This window comes from Leptopilina boulardi, unplaced genomic scaffold, assembly GCF_019393585.1.
Source record: "Leptopilina boulardi isolate dan_hultmark-lab unplaced genomic scaffold, ZJU_Lbou_2.1 LbouV2_367, whole genome shotgun sequence".
NCBI classification, from domain to species: domain Eukaryota; kingdom Metazoa; phylum Arthropoda; class Insecta; order Hymenoptera; family Figitidae; genus Leptopilina; species Leptopilina boulardi.
Window position 1 is genome coordinate 2,312,701 of NW_026137937.1, and position 19,992 is coordinate 2,332,692.

Consider the following 19,992-nt stretch of genomic DNA (forward strand, 5'->3'; position numbering starts at 1 on the left):
TTTTTTTTACATCCTATTACATTCCGAGAATCAATCATAGTCTCTTCAAATAATATTGGAAATTTATTTTTTATGCACTCGGATTTTAATACTTAAAAAAAATTTTTTTAAACATTTTTTTAATTTAATTATAAAAATTTTTTATTTTTTAGAAACTTAAAATTTTTTTAAAATTATTTTCACTTTAAATTAAAATTAATAATTAGAATTTTTTTTTTTATCTATATACGATAAATTAATTAAATAAACGATTTTAAATGGAAATCTTTATCTAACATTCAGGTTAATTTGTAATGTTATTTTCTAGTACGCTTTTTAACCATATACTTAAAATGCCAACCTTTGCCTAAATATATAAAATTTTTATTCAGCAAACATATATTTTCTAACTTTCTCTTCTTCGAAGATAATAAAAAAGGATTTTTCGCTTATGAAATCTTATATAGAATTAAAATGTATCAACAACGTGAATCTTTAAAAACGGAAATTCCTTATCTGACCAATTTTTTATACATCAGTCATTTACAAAGAAAAGAATAAAGAAAAATTGAATTAAATTTGTATTCATGTGATAGAAGCAATATATTATATATATAAGCGAATCGACTCGATGTGTTTATAACTTCACAACTTAAGAACTGACAGGTGGTGACCTTTTACATTTAGATTTAAGTTTTCGTATACTTCTTATATATGAATTGTTTAAAATAGTAATGAAAGTGTAAAATATTTTCTCACGTTATGGTTAAAAATGACATCAAAGTTTATGCTCGTCTAAAACCTGAGTGGTCGCAAAAAAACATCACCGTACGTATCACGAATACTAAATTCATTTTACTTGAAATATATTTTTGTTTACGTTTCATTTCCCCATAACCTAACGAGAATAATTCACTTTAGAATCATGAAGTTTATCACCGTCCAAAAGGACGCGCGGACGAAGATTTTTTGATTTTAACAGCCCCTCCGAGAATTTGCAATGAGTATATTGATAATCGACCTGAATCTTGGAATTTTTCGTAAGAAACAAAACACTTTTTTTTTTTTTAATAAGTAGCAATATTATTTTTTAAAAATTAATTTTTTTTTTTAGATTTTTCAAAATTTTTGAAGAAACCGCGGAACAAGAAATTATTTTCAATGAAGTTGCCAAACCGGTAATTCACAGGTGATTAATAATCAATTTTTTGAAATTATAAGCATTAAACTATATATATATATATACATATATATATACATATATATATATATATATATATATATATATATATATATATATGTTTTTATTGTTACATTAGCTAATTTGAGTATTTCACTTTAGTGTTCTGAATGGTTATAATGGGACAATTTTTGCATACGGTCAGGTAATAAATCAATTTTAAAAAATATATTTTGTAAAATACAATATTGTTTTTTTTACAATAATTTAAAAAAAACAGACCGGAAGTGGAAAAACTTACACAATAACTGGCGAACAAAACAGTTATGACTTGAGAGGAATATTACCCAGGACTTTGCAATATTTATTTACTCTAGTTAAGAAGGTGTGAAATTTTATTTTTCTCATAAATTGAATTAATATTCAAAAAATTATAATTAATTTTTTTTTTCTAAATCTCAGCAAACAGAAAATCTTTATTCCATTGAAATATCTTATCTGGAAATTTACAATGAAAATGGTTACGATTTACTTAATAGAAAACAAGAATGGAGTTTAGCAACAAAAATTGAAGATTTGCCGTAAGTTTCACAGATTTGTTTATAAAAAATAATAATAATAATAATAATAAGAAAAATAGGGGAAAAAATTACGAAAACCTAGTGATAATATTTTTTCTATTAAATATACGTGGAAATAAAAAATAATATTCTCATAATATATATATATAAGAGATAAATTTCTTTGGTGGCTCAACTTTCGAAATTATTTTCTCATAACAATGTCGGTTTCATGAAAGTGATGGTTTTATTAATTAAGGCGCAGGGATTAATTAAATATGATGTGCAAGATGTGCGTGTAATATTTTCATATATTTATTCGGTTCAGTTAACATTTAAATCTTCCTTGTATTCAGAAGAGTTACCATTCAGGAAGACGAGACTGGTACATTGCACTTAAAGAACTTGAGCTTCTGGCCAGTTACAAATGAAAAGGATGCCCTTGATTTACTCTTTATTGGCGATACCAACCGGTGAGCATGTGGTGCATATATATACATAGGGTGTTTAAAAAGTATTGAAACTTGCAAATATCTCGAAAAGTACGCATTTTCGTGATATACTTCTTTTTTCACTGTTCAGTCCCGGGCCCAATGTTTTGGGTTCAAAAATGTGAATCTTTTTGTTGGGAACAACTTTTGTCTTGATCATCATGGAGAAAAATGGAATTGTTGTGCAAACAATTTTTGGATTGTTGTCAGTAGATTTGTTAATATTACAATTCAAAATGTTAATATTACAAATCGGATTGTTGTCAATACAAATGTATATTGCTTTAACAACAATACGAATTTTTTTCTTTACCTTCTATTAAAATCTTACGAAGGTGTTTTGCTTCGTTTAGGAGATATTAATTTTTTAAATTTTCTATTTAAAAAGGTTAATTAAAAGACTTGAAGTTAACTGACCAATTTCAAATCGCTAGAATCTTGAGAAATATATAATCTTGAGAATCTTGAGAATATATAAATAACATTTTTTTAAAAATCGTATATCATCCAAAAATAATAAATTTTTGCAATAATTCTTTCGTTCCTCTGTGCAAAATAAAGTGATTTATGTTTTTCGTGAGTTCCAACATCTAATTTTTAATAGTTTTTTAATAATAGCGTTTTTAAAAAAATTGAAAAATTTAAGGTTACAAAATCACATTGTGAACCTCCTACTTTTGATATTTAATATTTTTAAAGGGAATAAAATTTTTTCCATAATATTATGGTTAATGAACTCAGGGAATCATCGAGTTTCACATATATATTTAAACTAGATTTTCTAAGAATTTGGTCGCAACCACTATTAGACGAAAGTCAGTGGACTGACCCTTTAATAAAATTTTGATTTATTTAAAAAATTTTATTAAAAAATTTCTACTTATTTGAATTTTATAAAAGTTTTTATTTAAACAAAAATTATTTTAATTTTAATAATTAAATTGAAAATAACTTAAATAAAAGTACTTCTTCTTTTTCTTTTAAGAGTTGTTTCGGAGACTCCGATGAATCCAATGTCATCCAGATCTCATTGTATATTTACAATTATTGTTTCAATGAAGAAATTTGGTTCAAATCACTACAGTAGAGCCAAAATGCATCTAGTTGATCTCGCTGGGTTAGTTAGTTACTGATAATTTTACTGAAAGTTTTTATTGACAATAGATAATAAAGAAATCTTTATCTACTCTAAGCGCCTTAACTTAGGCAAATATTGTTCTCGAAACGCAAGAACGGTCATCATTCTCCAGGGGGTTTGAGGACATTTTTAATTATATCAACATAATTATTTTTTAAAAAATAAAGCCTTAAAATTCTGAAATATTAAAAAAAAAACAAATTATCAATTATTTTGACTTTTAGGTTGTATTAGCATCAAATTAAATTTCTTTCATATTTGACTAAAAAAAAAGTAAATTTAAAAATTGTACAAGTTTTGTCATATATATGCAATATGAGTAAAAGTAAATAAAAAGAAATATTTAATTATTGGCGGAAATATTTTTATTCAAAAGAATAAATTAAATCGCTGGTAGGGGTAGGAGAATGCAATAAATAATCAACTTTTGTTTATCCCTTAGATCTGAGCGTGTGTACAAATGCGCTATTACGGGAACTATTTTAACTGAGGCGAAACACATTAATTTAAGTCTGCATTACCTGGAGCAAGTCATAGTGTGCTTGGGTCAACAGAATGCGAATCACATTCCCTACAGGTGGTCGATGCTTTGCTATTTAATCTTTAGAAGAAAAATTCATGATTGCAATTCCTTTATTTTTCTACTTTCAGAAATTCTTTACTCACTGCCATTCTTAGGGACAGTCTCGGTGGAAATTGTCTGACAACCATGTTGGCTACACTCAGTCTTTCAATACAAAACTTAGAGGTTTTAAATTATTAATTATTATTATTTTCATTTAATAAATTTTATAAATCTTGTAATTTTTTTTTTTTTGTTTAAAAAAAATTATTTTTCAAAAAAAAATTTGAAAAAAAAACATTGGTACTAAAAATTTTACGAATTGAGAAAGTTTTTATTTATTGATTTTCTTTAATTATTTATTATGTAATATATTTATATAAAATTGTTTAATCAATATAGGAAACAATATCAACTTGTAGATTTGCCCAAAGAGTTGCTCTTGTTAAAAATGATGTAAATTTGTGTATACAACATGATATTCATAGTGAAAATACTCTTTTGAAAATGGAAAATGAACAATTGAAGAAACAAATTGAGATACTTAAAAATCAATTAGTCAATCAAGTATACATTTAGGATTAGTTTTTTAAATAAATTATATAAATACCCCTTTTTATTTTAATAATAATTTTAATTTTTAGTCTCCTAGAGAATTGAATGAGGATGAAAAAGAATATTTAGATAAATCCGTAGAAGAATTTCTCGAATTGGATGAACATTTTAAGTATACCAATGATCCCCGAAAACTGCATTATTGTCTTGAAATTTTAAAAGGGAAATTCAAATTACATGATTTTGAAAATGGAACTAAAACGATTTGTCCAAAGAGTTCAGAATATTATAAAAATTTAATTCTTCAAAGAGACAAGGAAATTTGTATCCTTTTTTTCTTGTATTTTTTATTGCACTACAAAAAAATGTAGAAATTTCAAAATATCTGTATATGAAAATAATATACATATATCACCTTGATTCTTTTAAAGCATTATTAATTAATATGCTGAAAAAGGAAAAGAAAAAGTTTTCAAAACAAAAATTGCCGAAAGAAAATTTTCAAGGTATGTATAGAAAACTTTGATCTAAAAAGTTTAAATTAGTAAAAAAAAAAGTTTTAATAAAAATTAAACTAATTAGAAAAGAAAAGTGAAAATTTGAAGGAAAATAGCAATGAATTATTAAATGGAACACTAGCAAGCGAATCAATTATGGAACATACTAAGGAAACACCAAAAGAAACAAGTGCTTTTTTACAAATATAATTAAAAAATCATTAACATGAATTGAAAAAAAAAGATTTAATTTTTTTTTCAAACTAAAAATATTTTTTTGTTATTTCAAAAATTTTTTTTAATCCCTTCAATTTTTTTCCCCCCCTAAAGGAACTTCAATTCAAAATCAAAGTAATCCAGATCCAAATCAAATAAATGAGGAAATGAATCCAAATTTGGAAAATAATCTAATATCATTAACTCCACAAGATATATGTCAATTAAAAAATTTAATTTCCATGTATAATGGACACATTTTAAGTTATCATCAGTCATTGGTTAGTGAAAAAAAACATTCAGATAAAGTGTCCAATGAATATAATTTTGCCACTACAACAAAATTGAATAGCAATAAACAAGAAAATCTATTTCAAAGTATAGATACCACTGGAAAAACTCTTTTGGAAAACAAAATGAATTCTTCTGAAAATTTTAAAAAATTTAATAAAAATTTATTGCTAACTAATAAATCAAATGAGTCTAGAGAGAAAATAAAATCTCTAAGAAATGAACATATTTTATCAGTGCCTATTATTGAAAATTTAAATAATTCAGAAAAATTTTTATCAACTAAAAAATCTCATTGTTCCGAAGTGACAACATTAAATTTATTTCAAATTGTCAAAGAAGATCTTCCATGTGATGTGACAAATTCTAAAAAATCAAAAAAATATCATCGTTCAAAACATTCTTCTAGAAATAAGAAAAAAGAAAAATTGAAAAATTCAAATAATTTTAATTTATTATCAGAATTTTCATCAAAAGAATCAATAATTTCTGTTGAAAGAAAAAATTCTGATGTAAAAATGATAGTCAATGCTAATGACTCTGTAATAAGAGAAAATTTTCAAAGTGCAAAAAATAATAATAATGAGAATATAATTCAAGGAGGTGGTGATGCTGAAACAATTGTGAGGTGATTTAGTTGATTTACATTAAAATTTTTATTTTTGAATATATAGTTTGAGTCAAAATTTATCAACTGTGCAAATATTTTTTGAGTAGTCAAAATTTTTTCATGAAATTCACGTTTTTCTATATTCAAAATAGTAATTAAAAATACAAGTTTTACAGTTTTTTAAAATTTGAAGATTTATATACAAGTTATTGTTATTTACTCTAAAAATTAGAAATGAAAGTGAAAGGTCTTTGTATTTATTCCCGTTTTTTGTTTTCTTTCACTTTCCATTTATTTTTATTTATTAAAAAGAATAATTTATTGAAAATTTTTGACAGTAGATCAAAAGATTTCGTCAGCATTCTTAAAAATGAAGAATTATTGCTGAAAAATCATATTGACGATGCGAAAGATCAAATAAATCTTGGATTTTCTGTCAAACTTGAAAGTTCACGTTCTACTCCAAGTGTGAAAAGCGAAGCACATTCTGTGAATGTTACCCGATTATCGGAACTTTCAAGAAACTCAATTTGCATAAACAACAACCCAAGTCATTCGTTCAATAACTCAAATGTCGAATTTCTAAATTCTTCTCAAAGGGAAATTTCATCATCATCATCATCATCATCATCTTCTTTTTTATCTTCGCCTTCTTCTTCTTCTATTGCTACTCATAAAAATTCTGCTAATTTAATGGACAGTTTCCAGTCAAATATTGACACGAGAATAACTTGTAAATCATTTGATTTGTCAAGGCAAAAACAACCGTGTTTAATTTCAAATGACAGTGAAAATTCAATAAATATTGAACAATCGGCAAAAGAATTGGAAGAGAGATTATTGTCGAAAGATGATGATAATTTGGAAGAAGAATTAATTAGAATGACAGAAAATCTTTCTTTGAATAGCGAGAGAAATTCTCTTCGAAATGAGGAAGGCAAAGAAATTTTTAATTTTGATAAATCTCTACCGCTTACTGGGGATCCTGATATTGATGAAGAAATTATTGCATTTTATAAAGCTAAACGTGCCGGTGGTACTTATTAGAAATATGAATAAAAAATTATGTTAAGTATTTCAGGAAAGAGTTCTTTATTTATAACATCGATGCATTTCATCAAAAACTTGACTCTTTAGGACACAGAAAAAAACTGGACTCAAAATTCAAAATTTATATTTAATAATAAAAATTTACCTATTATTAAATTTTAAGAATTTAGAGATATTACACCGTCCGACACGATTTTTCATACACGAAAAAATCAATGATTTTCAGAAACTAGGACCAAAAAAAAGATACCCGTGTCTGGCCGAAGGTTTTTGGGGTTGCTGATTACGAATTTGATGTCGGCTTTTCAAAATTCAAAATGGCGGACCTAAATAGTGGTCAAAATTTATAAATGTTATTACGTTATTATTATTATGTTATTATCAGCGACCCCAAAAACCCCTAGACACCAAGTTTTATAAAAAATAATTAATATTTATAAATTTCGACCGCCATATTGGATCCGCCATTTTGAATTTTGAAAATCTGACATCATATTCGTTATCAGCGACCCGGAAAACCCCGAGATACCAGGTTTCATAAAAAATTATTTTTTTGTACAAGATTTCCTATCACCTTTCATTTAAGGGTTGTTTTTAACCCTAAAAGCAAAAAATGACCTGATCTAGCAAAACGGTTAGACACGGGTATCTTTTTTTGGTCCTAGTTTCTGAAAATCATTGATTTTTTCGTGTGTGAAACAAAAAAGTTGAATTTTGTCGGACGGTGTTATGGAACAAATAAGGGAAAATTTTGCTATTTATATTTATACAGAGTATTCAAAAAGTATGGAAACTTGTAAATATCTCAAAAAGTACGAATTTTCAAGATACTTTTTGTTGGGAACAAACTTTTATGTTAAACATTTTTCACGAAAATTCGTACTTTTCGAGATATTTGCAAGTTTCTATATACTTTTTGAACGTACCCTGTATATCATAAACTTGTTTATTATCGCAATGGTTAGTATAAAATAATAAATATATTTAAATTATCAACAATCACAAAAGGAATACAAACTTTCTCATATATAAAAAAGGTTTTCTAAATTATTTTATATTCACACTTCAATATTAAATACGAAAACAAAAATTATTCATGGTGAATCTGTAATACTGATATATTTATCGGAATATTTAACTATTTATTTCGTTTATTTTAAACACTTTAAAAATAAAATTATTATTTTGCAAATTTTTTTCGTTTTCCAAAATATTTTTCATTAACGATGATATTAATTTAACAATATGCAATATGTCTGTATTTTCAATTCCATGAATTTTATTATACACAATACCATGTTTTTGGAGAATTAAATTAGTTTTTTTGTTTTAAAATATATTAAAAATATTAATACCTAATATTTATACATTTAAAAATAATTTTTCACCTTATCAACATAAATAAACATAAAAATTTATCATTAGTAAAAATATATAACTAATACAACTTGATTTGAAATGTACAATAAATTAATTAACTTTACATCAAGTCCAGCAAATTTATATTTGTTTTCATTAAAATATGTATATATTTAAGTTCTTTTTTTTAATAAAAGAATTAAAATTAATACTAAAAATTTCAATTTTGACTAGCAAAGAAAATTGTTTTTATAAATTTACTGGATCTTTGTGTGCGATAAAATTTATATATATATACCACCATTTTTGGTGTACGTCGAAAGCAGTTTCTAAATTGGAGCTAATAAATTATAACTACAATAAAGAATATTATTTAAATAATTCTATAAAAAGAATTTACGGCACGGTTACTTTGAGGAATCGAGTTCTATCACCAGCTCTCGGTTGAAATCTTAAGTTCACCTTCTCCTTTTCATCATCTCCTACTTCCAAAAATGTATTCCAATCTACCAGAAAATAGAGACCAGTTCTTCGTCTTGTTGGTAAAACTGGATCAGGCTTTTGTGTTGTCCCTCCAAATGATTCCTCAAGTGCAGCAATATTAGCATTAGAATTTTTTGTTTCTTCAACATTTGCATTTTTTAGAGCAGTTTCAAAATCAAACGATTCGAAGAACGATCCTTTAGCTGCTGTCGTTGAACTTGTAGTTGTTGTTGGCACTGAAGTGTAAACAATATCTTGTGCAGCCGCCTGAGAGTCTAGAATTTATTATTAATATATTATATAATTAATATAAAAATATTTAATTCGATGGACTAAATTATGTTCTAAAAATCATTAGTCATAATTTACATTTTATTGAATTTTATTTGTCCTAATTAGTTTTGAGCCGAATTTTTATTTGTTCGAAATAGCATTTTGCATAATTTACATCAAAGCGCTTTTCTATATTACAGAATTTTTATATAACCGAAAATTCACTTCACAGAATATTTATTTCTTCGAATTTTTATTTGTCAGAATTTGTATTTGCTCGAATTTTCATTTAACATAATAGGCATTTTAAAGAATTTTTATTGGGTAGAATTTCATTGCATAAAATTTTCATTCAGATGAATTTTCATTTGTTCGAATTATTATTTGATATAATTTCCATATAATCGATTTTTCATACTACAGAATTTTTACTTAACCGAAAAATCATTTAATAGAATTTCTAATTGATAGAATTTTCATTTGTCCCAAATGGCAAATGGCCGAACAAACAATCGACAGAAAGATTTCGGCGCGATTTTTAAAATCAATCAATCAAAAATTATCCATAAAATTGTGATTGGTTGATTTTAAAAATCGTGCTGAAATCTTTCTTTCGATTGTTTGTTCGGCCATTTGAAAATTCGGACAAATGAAAATTCTATCATTTAGAAATTTTATTAAATGATTTTTCGGTTAAGTAAAAATTCTGTAGTATGAAAAATCGATTATATGGAAATTATATCAAATTCACTCAGAAAAAAATTCATTTGAAGCAACCAAATTTTGGTTAAATCAAAAAAATAAATGTATTGACTAATGATTTTTAGAATATAATCTTGCGTCCCAATTCGATTTGATTAAAATTTAGTTGAATCAACCAGTTTTTTTTTTTAAGTTAATCAAAAGTTTGATGAGGGGACAGCAAAACGAGTTTTTTTCCACAATATATATGTATAAAACAATTTTTTTTAAAACAAATGTTATTTTTCTATATATATATATATATATATATATATATATATATGAAATAACTATTTTTTATTTGTCTTGTCTTATCTATAAAATATAAAAATAATTAGACTTCCAATTATTTTGACGAAATGGAAAAATTCTTACAAAATTCTCACAAAACTTTCACAATATCTTTTATAGTTGATTGATTAATTTGCCTTTCACCTTAAAATTACTAACATAAAATTTATCAAGAGTGTCATATTTTTAAGTATCAAGAGACCCCCCCTTTAATTTGGCATTAAGAAAACTTCTTGAGCCATAGCCATTAATTATTATTAATCAACATGCAACTAGTACACGCAAAGTTCCATTTACACGCAATATTCTATAATGTTAAACAAAAAATTATCTAGAATATAAAAGGCAAAGAAAAAGTTCATAATGATGCAACTATGAAAATAGCAAGGCCATTTTATAAAAGTAAACAAGCGAAAAAAAAGAATTGCAGTAAAAAGAGATGATAAAATAAAAAATTATTCCCTGAAAATTCTGGAAACTTTTATAGTTCAGGAAAAAAAATTGCGTCCCAGGAAAGAAAAGTACAGCCAAAAAAACTTGTCTAAAAAAATTTTCCTTTTTCTTTTGAACATATATATTGAGTTACACAATTGTTTGATTCTTTAAGTATAAACCATTTTTGTTTTTTGGTATCCAAGCGTTCTTGAGGATCTCTGTTTACTAATTTGATGACAGTTTTCAAAATTCAAAATGGCGGATTCAAGATGGTGGATACTATTTTTAAGCGCAACACTTTTTTATACGGGGTGCGTATCAAAAGTCCCAGGATGGTTGGATATCTTTTTTTTATGGAAAAAATGTTCAATACAAAAGTTGTTCATGATAAAAAAATCTATTAAATTACATAATTTAAAATCGGGCACAAGTGCCTGTTTCCGCCCTAAGTGTAAAAAGTTCAATTTTTTAAATGGCACCGACTATTTCGAGTACCACAATTTTATTCTGGGCAATTTTCCCCATTCCAAACTTCCCAGTCGAAAATTTGGAATGGGAAGTATAATTATAATTAATATATTGTCCTAAGATTAAGATTTTTTTAATAAAGCAAATTTATATTAATTTTTTATAAACAAATTAAAAAATAAATCTAAACAGTAATATTAGTTATTTAGTCAGGTAATTAATTGAATTATTTTTGTTAGCATTTGTCAAGCATTGTTAAGTTATTAGTTTAGCAGAAAGTTTATTTCCACTAAAGGAAATTTCACTTACAAAGAGGGAGAAGATTTATAACACGAAGTTAGATATATATATATATATATAGAAAGTAGTCAGTTGAAGAAAGAGTCGATAAAATATAATTGATTTTGTTTAATGGCATTTAATAGCTGATTGCATGCTTCAGTTTACCAGCAACATTAGTAAAAAAGCTCTTGACTTTTGAAAAACCACCAATGATTTTGCCAAACCACATTTCCGACGAACCCAATGCATTAACAATAAATTTTTTAATACCACTAGAGGCAGCTGAAGAGAAGCTTAATTTTTGGTCATCTGTTGCTGTTTCCTTTATGTCATCATTTTCTTTTTTTCCTTTGTCTCCAATTTTAAATTCTTGTTCTTTATTATTTTCTTTTTCTTTACTACTTTCTTCATTGAGATTTGTATTTGTTGTATTATCATTCTGTTTCGTAATATTTGTTTCGATAATAATTTCTTTTGCATTAGTATACTTTTCTTCTCCAACAACTTTTTCTTCATTGGCAACTTCTTTTTTGACAATGTTTTCTTTTTTAACTAGTATTTCGTCTCGATTAGTATTCACTTCTTTTTCATTAGTCTGCTGTCTTTTTACTTCATTCTTTAAATCTTCCTTGTAAAGTTTGAGAATTTCTTCTAAACTCACTGGATCTGGTCCTTCTGGAAGTGATTTTGTAGATTCAAGTACCTCATCGGCAACTTTTTGAACATCATCAATAGTAGCCTTTCCTTTTTGTACTTTTTTCACTGTATTCAATAACTCATTAATTTTTGCTCTCTGTTGATCATTGAATACCGACGATTCCTGAGGTTTAAAGACATGTAATTTTGAAGGAATTGTTGTTGTTGATTGACGTGACACTTGTTTTATGTCATCATCAATTCTTGCTCTTGGTCTAATGAGACCTATATTTTCCAATATTTTTTTCATATTCATTGGTACAGCTTCAATTAAAGAGGGCACTTCTCTTGTATTCTGTCTCATTGCCCTTTGATTTCGTGCTTCACCCAAACCAAATTTTGCCAAAAAATCCCTCATCTCTTTATTGCGTACAGATGAATTTGACAGAGGTTTAAAATTTGTGTAGGAATAATAACTAGCCTGTGTGGGTTTCATTGTTGTTGTTGGTGTTGTTGTTGTAGTGGTTGTTGTTAGTGATTGAAAATCTAAATTTGTCGGCAAACCAAATTTTTTAAAAAGTTGTTGCACCGCTGGTGTTAGATTATTAACACCTTTTTGAATTTTATCAGAATTATCGAATGTATTTTGATCAGCAATAGAAACTGTATCGACACCTGCAGTTGTTAATCCAAATGTCGGATTGTAAATGACATTATTCGAGTCTGGAATTTGAAATTTTGTTTCTGTTTCTTTTTTGTCAAATACCAAATCATTGGGATTTTTCATTGGTCGGAGACCAATTGATTTTAAAAGATCCTCGATATCTGGTCTCATTGTTGAAATTGGACTAGATTCTTTTGACAATTTTTGGGAATTTTGGATTTTCATCGGTGTTACGAAAACTGCGGCAGTTTGTTCTGTTTTAGTTGTTGGTAAAGTCATTGCTTCTGATTCAAAAAATTTGAAAGCATTTGTGTTTTCTTCTTTTTGATGATAATCGTATTTAATCTCGGGTGAACTCTTAATAGTTGGGAGAAAGTATTCTTCCTTTGGAGGATATTGATATTTTTGTGTTGTTTGAGATTGAAATTGAGGTTTGGATGATGTAGGTTCAGGTGTTGTTGTTGTTGTTGTTGTTATTATTGAAGATTGAGGTTTGGAAGTTGTAGGAGGAGGATGATAATGCCATTGATCGAAGGACAAAATATGTTGAGTTGATTTTGAAATTGGCGCCTCTGTTGTAATTGAATTAGAATTGTGGACCGAATTAAATACAGAAGTAACATTTTGAGGTGAATGTGAATCTTTAGGAACCGGTCTCCAGGTGTGGGTTGATCTTTTGGTAGTTGTCAAAATTTCGCTCAATTTCTCCAAATCGAAACTGAATTTCTCCGGTTTAGAGTCTTCCAATTTTGAATCTACTTTCTCTTTATTATTAACACTGTACTGTTGGTTATTCAGTGGTGATTCATGAATTGAGCCAACAGCAGTGGGGAAAGTTGGTATAAAATTATCTGAAACTTGTTTTTTCAAAGAATTCTCATCACTTGAAATTCGATTCCTTTCTTGTTCATGAAAAACATCGTCATCTGAAAGCATTTGAATTATTGGCGGTCTTGTGTAAAGATCTTTTAAATGCTCCTCGGCACCATTTGAATTATATGGTAGAACAACCATTAAAGCTCGTTGATAATCATTTCTAGTTTTATCAAGAATTTTATAGTCGGATATCAAATCTTTTGTTGTGATATTTTGAAGAATATCGACAATATCTTTTCGTGAGAGTTTTGGTAAACTGGGATCGGCTTGAATTTTTTTTTCCACTTCTTGAATTGTTCGATTTATGGAAATTTCAATTTCTTCCCGAGTTGGAAGATGATCGAGACATCGGCCTAGGCTCACAGTGGCCAATAGGCAAAGTAATAGAAACTGAAAAAAATAAATCGATTACTTTTTGGAAAAAATTAATAAAACTTGTTTTGAAAAAAAAAATTGTTATACATAAGAAGTTTTTTTTTTTTATTGTATACAGGAAAATTAAATCATAGGTATTTTAAGTTGTAATATTGTATAACTTTTCATATAAGTTGCATGTTATTTTGAACTATTTATTATTATTTAATCGCAGTAGAAATTGTTTTACATATATGTGGTTATATTAGTTTTTATTATTTTTTACATGAATTATTTGCAATAAACGGAAGTTTTAATAGAAGTTAAAAGTATTTCGTGAATTCTCTTTTTTTACTCATAGCTTTCACATCATAAATAAATGAATTTATAGAAAGTTATTTTATAAAGAACTATTGAAAGAAAATTATATTATTATTTGAAAAATGTAGTTGCTTTTTGAGAAAAAAAATTATTTTTCACAAAGAAGACACAATAACAAATTTTTAATTAGTAACGCAAGATTCTGTTAAAGTAGAACATATTAATATTTAGTTTTTTTTTTTAGAATTTTTTAAGGTCAGCAAATGTTTACCTTGTGCAACTCGGTACAGTTCATTAAGATTATTTTAATATATAAGAGATTCTGTTTAAAATTTCCATATTCATAGATCTTCATTAGCTTATAGAAGATCCTTGACTTGATATCTGACCGGTATTGAGAAAGTCGAGAATTTATTTTTAAAAAAATGCAATACGACAACACTCATCGTAATTCTAAACATAGTTTATATTATGCATGTGCTTATTACAGTGCCAATAATCTCTTTCTCTTCTATTTAACATATAGTTTTGCACCTGTTGCATCACATTTGAATTTCCGTTATTTTATATTCTACGTATATTCTTTTCCCGTTTTCTTTTAAATGCGGTCTTTGAACTTAAGAAATACACTTTTTTTTTTTACAAATATATAAAGAGAAATTTGCATCCAAACTAAGCAAACTGGTAAAAATACGGTATATCGCAACGTGTGTAATGTTTGTGATTAGTTTATTTAACACAAACATTTGCTTTCTCATTATTTCACATACACAAAATGTTTCTTTACGTTTTTAGTGTATAAAGGGAACAAATTTCCGGTATTTTAACTTTTTTCTTTTTTTTGGTAATATTTATAAAATTTTTATTATTAATTAAATGATAATAATGAAATATTTTTTATGCCTTTTGAATAATTGCAATCAAATTATTTTATTAATTAACTAATAAATAATTTACACAACTAATTAATCGGAAAAATTTTGATTGGAATTCTTTTTTTTTATAATATTGAAATTCTTGACTTTGGAGATATGTAAAAAGATTTTTATGTAATTCTGTCGAGTGAAGTTGCATATCTATGACAATAGTATACATCTATTGGACGCGGCTAATGATTCTGAAGATGATAGTAGAAAATGAAAGTGGCTTTCATCGTCAGTGAACGTGACCCTTTTGCAGAGTAGATTTAATGATATGTATAAAATAATTCATCGAAAGGAAAATGATAATTTCATGTATCCGTGAAGGTTGTGCATGGGTCATCGAACATTGTATTGTCATAGTCATTAATGTAGTGCAACTCGATTGAAATATAATTTTTCGGTTGAACGATCGTTCAGCGCCTTTCACAAAAATATTCCGTCACTATATAATATCGTAAAGTTGACAACTATTTTATCTCAATTTCATCTCAAATTGAAATTCATTACTCGATTTTTATAAAATAAAAAAAGATAATATTCTATAACTTAGTTATTAAATTAAATTTTAAAAATTTGTTTTTTTAATGATATATTAATAATATTTTTTATTATAATTAAAATTTTTATTTATTCTCTTTTGATTATTAATAGTTTATAATTTTTTTTTGCTAATTAGAAATTTAATAATTTATTTTTGATTTATCTAATTGTGATGAAGAAAATGAAAAGATTTAATTATTATTTGAGGTAAGAATGATTACACAAAAGATTACTAATTATTGTAAGTAACGCACTAATTACTCAACATACATAATGCTGGTTGCACGTTCTTCTTAACAAGTCAACTTGGTATAGAACAAATTATTAATCTGATGTAATTAAAAGCAAAACATTCTCGAAATTTCATATCTTCATTGTTTCATCTTCGTTTCCTTGCGATAAAATTAAACTAATATTACAAATAATTATTATTACAAAATAATTGTTTAATGATAATTGACTAATTGTTTAAAAAAAAGTTTGCATATCGTGAGACAAATTTTCTCGAATGAAATATACATGTTTTTTGAACGAATTTTTTTAGAAACTTACCCCCATTTTAATAATTTCTGCTAAGATTTTTTTTCTTTCTTTTTTTTTTAATGAAATTTAGTAAACACTTGCACAATTTGAAAACTCACCATCACGCCGGGGTCGGGCAATCGCCTGACGACGAAGTCGACAACTGACTGAACGATGAAGGCCTACTTTCAAACTCTCTCTCTATCTTACCCAGGTTTGAATCTCTTGTCCCAGCTATATGTACGGCTGATCGAAGTAATTAATTCTACTATGTTTTTTTTTTTTTTTATTTGCGATTCAATGTTCTAGCACAAATGCTGTACATTTTTCGAAAGAAGATATATGTATACGTGGTTTATATCAATATATTTTGAAAAAGTTATGTCCCTCTATAATGTGAAATGCTACTTTCCTCCCTCGACTGCACGATCTTGAGATCGAAAGGTAATGTATTTTCCAAGTTCAAGGAAAAGGAAAGTTCACCTTAGTCGCGGGAATCGGGTCGTGGGGAATACCTTACATGTAGCATGTGTTAGATAAAATCTGCTCATCGCAAAATTAATCGCAACCTCTGTGTAAATTCCACATTAACCACGACGCGATTAATTTAAACTAATATTACATCAACAATTTCAAAGATATAATAATATGTTAATTTTGTCGCGAAATTTATTCTTAAAATATTAAATGAATCGATTTAAAATTTTGTAGAAGTGTCTAAAGTATATATAGGATGAAAAACGACTGTTGTATGCGAAAATTGTGATATTTTGTAGAATTAATTATTATAATATATACTTTGGATTTTTTTTTTTTAGAAAATGTGAGGTTAGATGTGAAGTTACTGTTAAGTATTTTATAATAATTAATTCAACAAATTATCCCGAGATCCATTTAATATTTTAAGAGTAAAGTTACCGACAAAATTAATATTGTAATTATGAGATTTTTTTAAAAATAAGAATAGAAAAGTTTCAGTTTTTCTTCGACTTTTGAATAATATTAAAAAAATTTTTTTTTTTTAATTTGGATACTGTCTAAATTTGAGTCAGTGATATTTCACTAATGAAATAGTTGGAATTTATCATCTGAATCACTTTAGTAAAATTTGCCGAGAAAAATTTAGTCATTACAGATAGCACATAAGCTTACGGCAACCTTGCGTCAAGCTTGTCGTGCAATATTGCCAACCTTGTACGGCAAAATTGCCGCAAGCTTCAAATGTCCCACCTGACCCAAGCTAACATGGTAAACTTACCGAAAGATTACAGTGTAAGTTTGCTGAAAGATTGCACAATAAGATTATCGCAAGATTGCTCAGTAAGCTTGCACGGTAAGCTTGTAGCAAGGTTGGTGCATGGTTGCCAAATAACGTTGCTTTGAACATTAACATTTTTTTTTTTAATGTTTCGTTTAATTTATATAATTTTAATATTTTATCATATAAATTTTATTATATAAATTAGATAAAACATTTTTAAAAAATTTTAGGTTTAAAGCAAGATTATTTGGCAACCTTGCACTAACCTTGCTACAAGCTTACCTTGCAAACTTACTGAGCAATCTTGCGATAATCTTATTGTGCAATCTTGCAGCAACTTTACACTGCAATCTTTCGGTAAGCTTACTATGCAAACTATGGTCAGGTGGAACATTTGAAGCTTGCCGCAAGATTGCTGCAAGCTTACGTGCTATCTGGTATATTTCACTGAAAATTAGTAGAATTTTTTACTTGATTGAAACAGTCAAACATCTTTTATCTATCAATGATAATGCAGATTTGACTGTATAAATCAGTCATAATTCTACTGATTTTCAGTTTCTAATTTTTCAAGTAAAAATTAAAAGTATTTTTTTCCTTTTTTGAGAAATAATTCCATCTAATATTGATTGAATGTCCATTATTTTTGAAAATTTTTTCTAATGTTGAAGAATAATTTTTGTTTTTTGTGAAAATTGCATTTTTCCTCCTTTTTCGAATATATTTCCTACTAATATTCGTGAAAAGTTCATTATTTTCGGATATTTTTCCAAAACGTAAAATTTAATTTCCGTGTTTCGTGGAAAAACTATTTTTCCCTCTTGTTTTGGAAATTTTTCCTACTAAACAGTTGGAAAACCTGTTGTCCTCTTCATTTCAGAAAAATTCCCTATATTATTTCATGAGAAAAAATTTCGAAATTTTTCACAGTGTAGGATAGAAAAAAAATTTTATAGCAATGACTTTTGAAATTAATAGTGATTAAAAAAAAATTTAATATAATTAATTTTTTGTAGTAAAATTAATTCTATTTAGAAAAATCATTTTTAAAGAAATTTACCTCTTGGTATAAGAGGTAAAGTAGTTCTTCGTTTTATTTATTCTATATAAGGTATAGAAACTAGAATGTTTCTTTTTTAACTCCAGTCGGTAACGAATTGCAACTGTTAGCAGTTGGTAACATTTATTTAACTTATCATCAGAAGATATATATACATATCGTCTAGATTTGTTTATCATGAAAAAAATTACCAACTTTTATTGCCTTTTTAAATTCTTTAAAAGATGTCACTTTTCCAATTTTCTCATCGCGCTACAATATAAATTTAATAATTTAACACTTATTTAAACAATAATTAAATATTTAAATTTGAGTTAAAGTATAATTAATTTTATAATCATTTATTTATAATAATTATAATATTTATATTTAATAATTATAAAAAAATGATTATTCTTAAAAATTATACTAAATAAATTGAATAATATAATTTATTTACCTAAATAAAATAATTGTTCCTGGCACATTTTAATAATGATTTTATTATTAAAAGCTTATTCTCTTGTTATTAAAAAAAATTTGTCTTTTACTGTAATTTAATTTATTATTATATATTAAAGAAATAAAAAATTGCCTGTGTTTGGAAAATAAGTAATTTTAATTTAAAAAAAAAAAATTAGAATTTCTAATAGATAATCATTAAATTTTACAATATTTTCAAATTAATTCTTTTCTTTTTTAACTATATATAAAATTAATGTCAAACTGTTTGTAAGATGTTAAGAATTTTTCTATGACCTTTTTCACTTAATGAATCATCTTCAAGCCATCATGATACATAACTAACCAGTTTTTTGTTACGGAGCTGCGTAAATATTTCAGCCAACAACTTTTTCATTGACAATTTTAAGACAATATTTTTTATAAAAAAAATCAAGGATAATATTATCCACATTCTAGTAATTTTTGTTATTTTTTTATTAATGTATAAATAAGTAACTATTAATGGTTATTAATGTTTTTTTTTTCAAAGAAGAAGAAGAAGAAAAAGAAGAATTCGAAACACAATCAGAACAAAAGTAAATCAAACTCCATATTTTGATATTTTTAAATAGAATATAATTTGTAATTAAAATGTGTTCATTAAAATAATTTTTAATTATTCTCTTTTTATTTTAAAAATACGGAATTCGACTAACTTTTAATTTGACTTTCCGTCCAATTCCTCCTTAAAAGAAATTTTCCTATTTCAATCTTTGCGAATTCATAATTATATAATTTGTTTTGAAAGTAAATCACGGATACAAAAATATTGAAATATAATTACCAGAGCCAGAATGAAAAAAAAAAATTAATTCTTAGTGAAATAATGATCCAAATATGAGGAATTAAATTTAGTTTCAAAATGAGAACGGAAATAAAATCAAATTAAAA

At 26.1% G+C, this 19,992-nt stretch overlaps 2 protein-coding genes across 4 annotated transcripts; one reads left to right on the plus strand and one right to left on the minus strand.

The window, feature by feature from the left end:
• Nucleotides 1-631: 631 nt before the first annotated feature.
• On the plus strand, nt 632-7,154 carry LOC127287033 (kinesin-like protein KIF3B). 2 transcript variants are annotated; one of them, XM_051313740.1, is made up of 16 exons: nt 632-807; nt 901-1,019; nt 1,094-1,168; nt 1,322-1,364; nt 1,440-1,544; nt 1,622-1,740; nt 2,076-2,192; nt 3,196-3,327; nt 3,791-3,925; nt 4,000-4,096; nt 4,313-4,477; nt 4,555-4,789; nt 4,897-4,971; nt 5,048-5,152; nt 5,293-6,097; nt 6,418-7,154. In XM_051313740.1, exons 1-16 carry the CDS (start codon nt 742-744, stop codon nt 7,124-7,126), a joined length of 3,102 nt encoding a protein of 1,033 aa, XP_051169697.1. In that variant the 5' UTR covers nt 632-741; the 3' UTR covers nt 7,127-7,154. The 2 variants fall into 2 exon arrangements, with proteins under 2 accessions (XP_051169697.1, XP_051169698.1); XM_051313741.1 differs by having other exon boundaries at nt 6,421-7,154.
• Nucleotides 7,153-16,559, minus strand: LOC127287034 (mucin-4). Of its 2 annotated transcripts, none has more exons than XM_051313743.1 (3): nt 16,417-16,559; nt 11,732-14,027; nt 7,153-9,246 (listed from the first exon to the last, which is right to left on the minus strand). In XM_051313743.1, exons 1-3 carry the CDS (start codon nt 16,417-16,419, stop codon nt 8,885-8,887), a joined length of 2,661 nt encoding a protein of 886 aa, XP_051169700.1. In that variant the 5' UTR covers nt 16,420-16,559; the 3' UTR covers nt 7,153-8,884. The 2 variants fall into 2 exon arrangements, with proteins under 2 accessions (XP_051169700.1, XP_051169699.1); XM_051313742.1 differs by having other exon boundaries at nt 16,328-16,472.
• Nucleotides 16,560-19,992: the final 3,433 nt, after the last annotated feature.

Coding starts and splice junctions, on each gene's coding strand:
- LOC127287033 (XM_051313740.1), top strand. CDS start 742: ATGGTTAAAAATGACATCAAAGTTTATGCTCGTCTAAAACCTGAGTGG. Junction 1,020..1,093: donor CCTGAATCTTGGAATTTTTC/GTAAGAAACAAA, acceptor TTTTTTTTTTAG/ATTTTTCAAAATTTTTGAAG. Junction 1,545..1,621: donor TATTTACTCTAGTTAAGAAG/GTGTGAAATTTT, acceptor TCTAAATCTCAG/CAAACAGAAAATCTTTATTC.
- LOC127287034 (XM_051313742.1), bottom strand. Junction 9,247..11,731: donor CTCTTCAGCTGCCTCTAGTG/GTATTAAAAAAT, acceptor AATAAATTCTAG/ACTCTCAGGCGGCTGCACAA.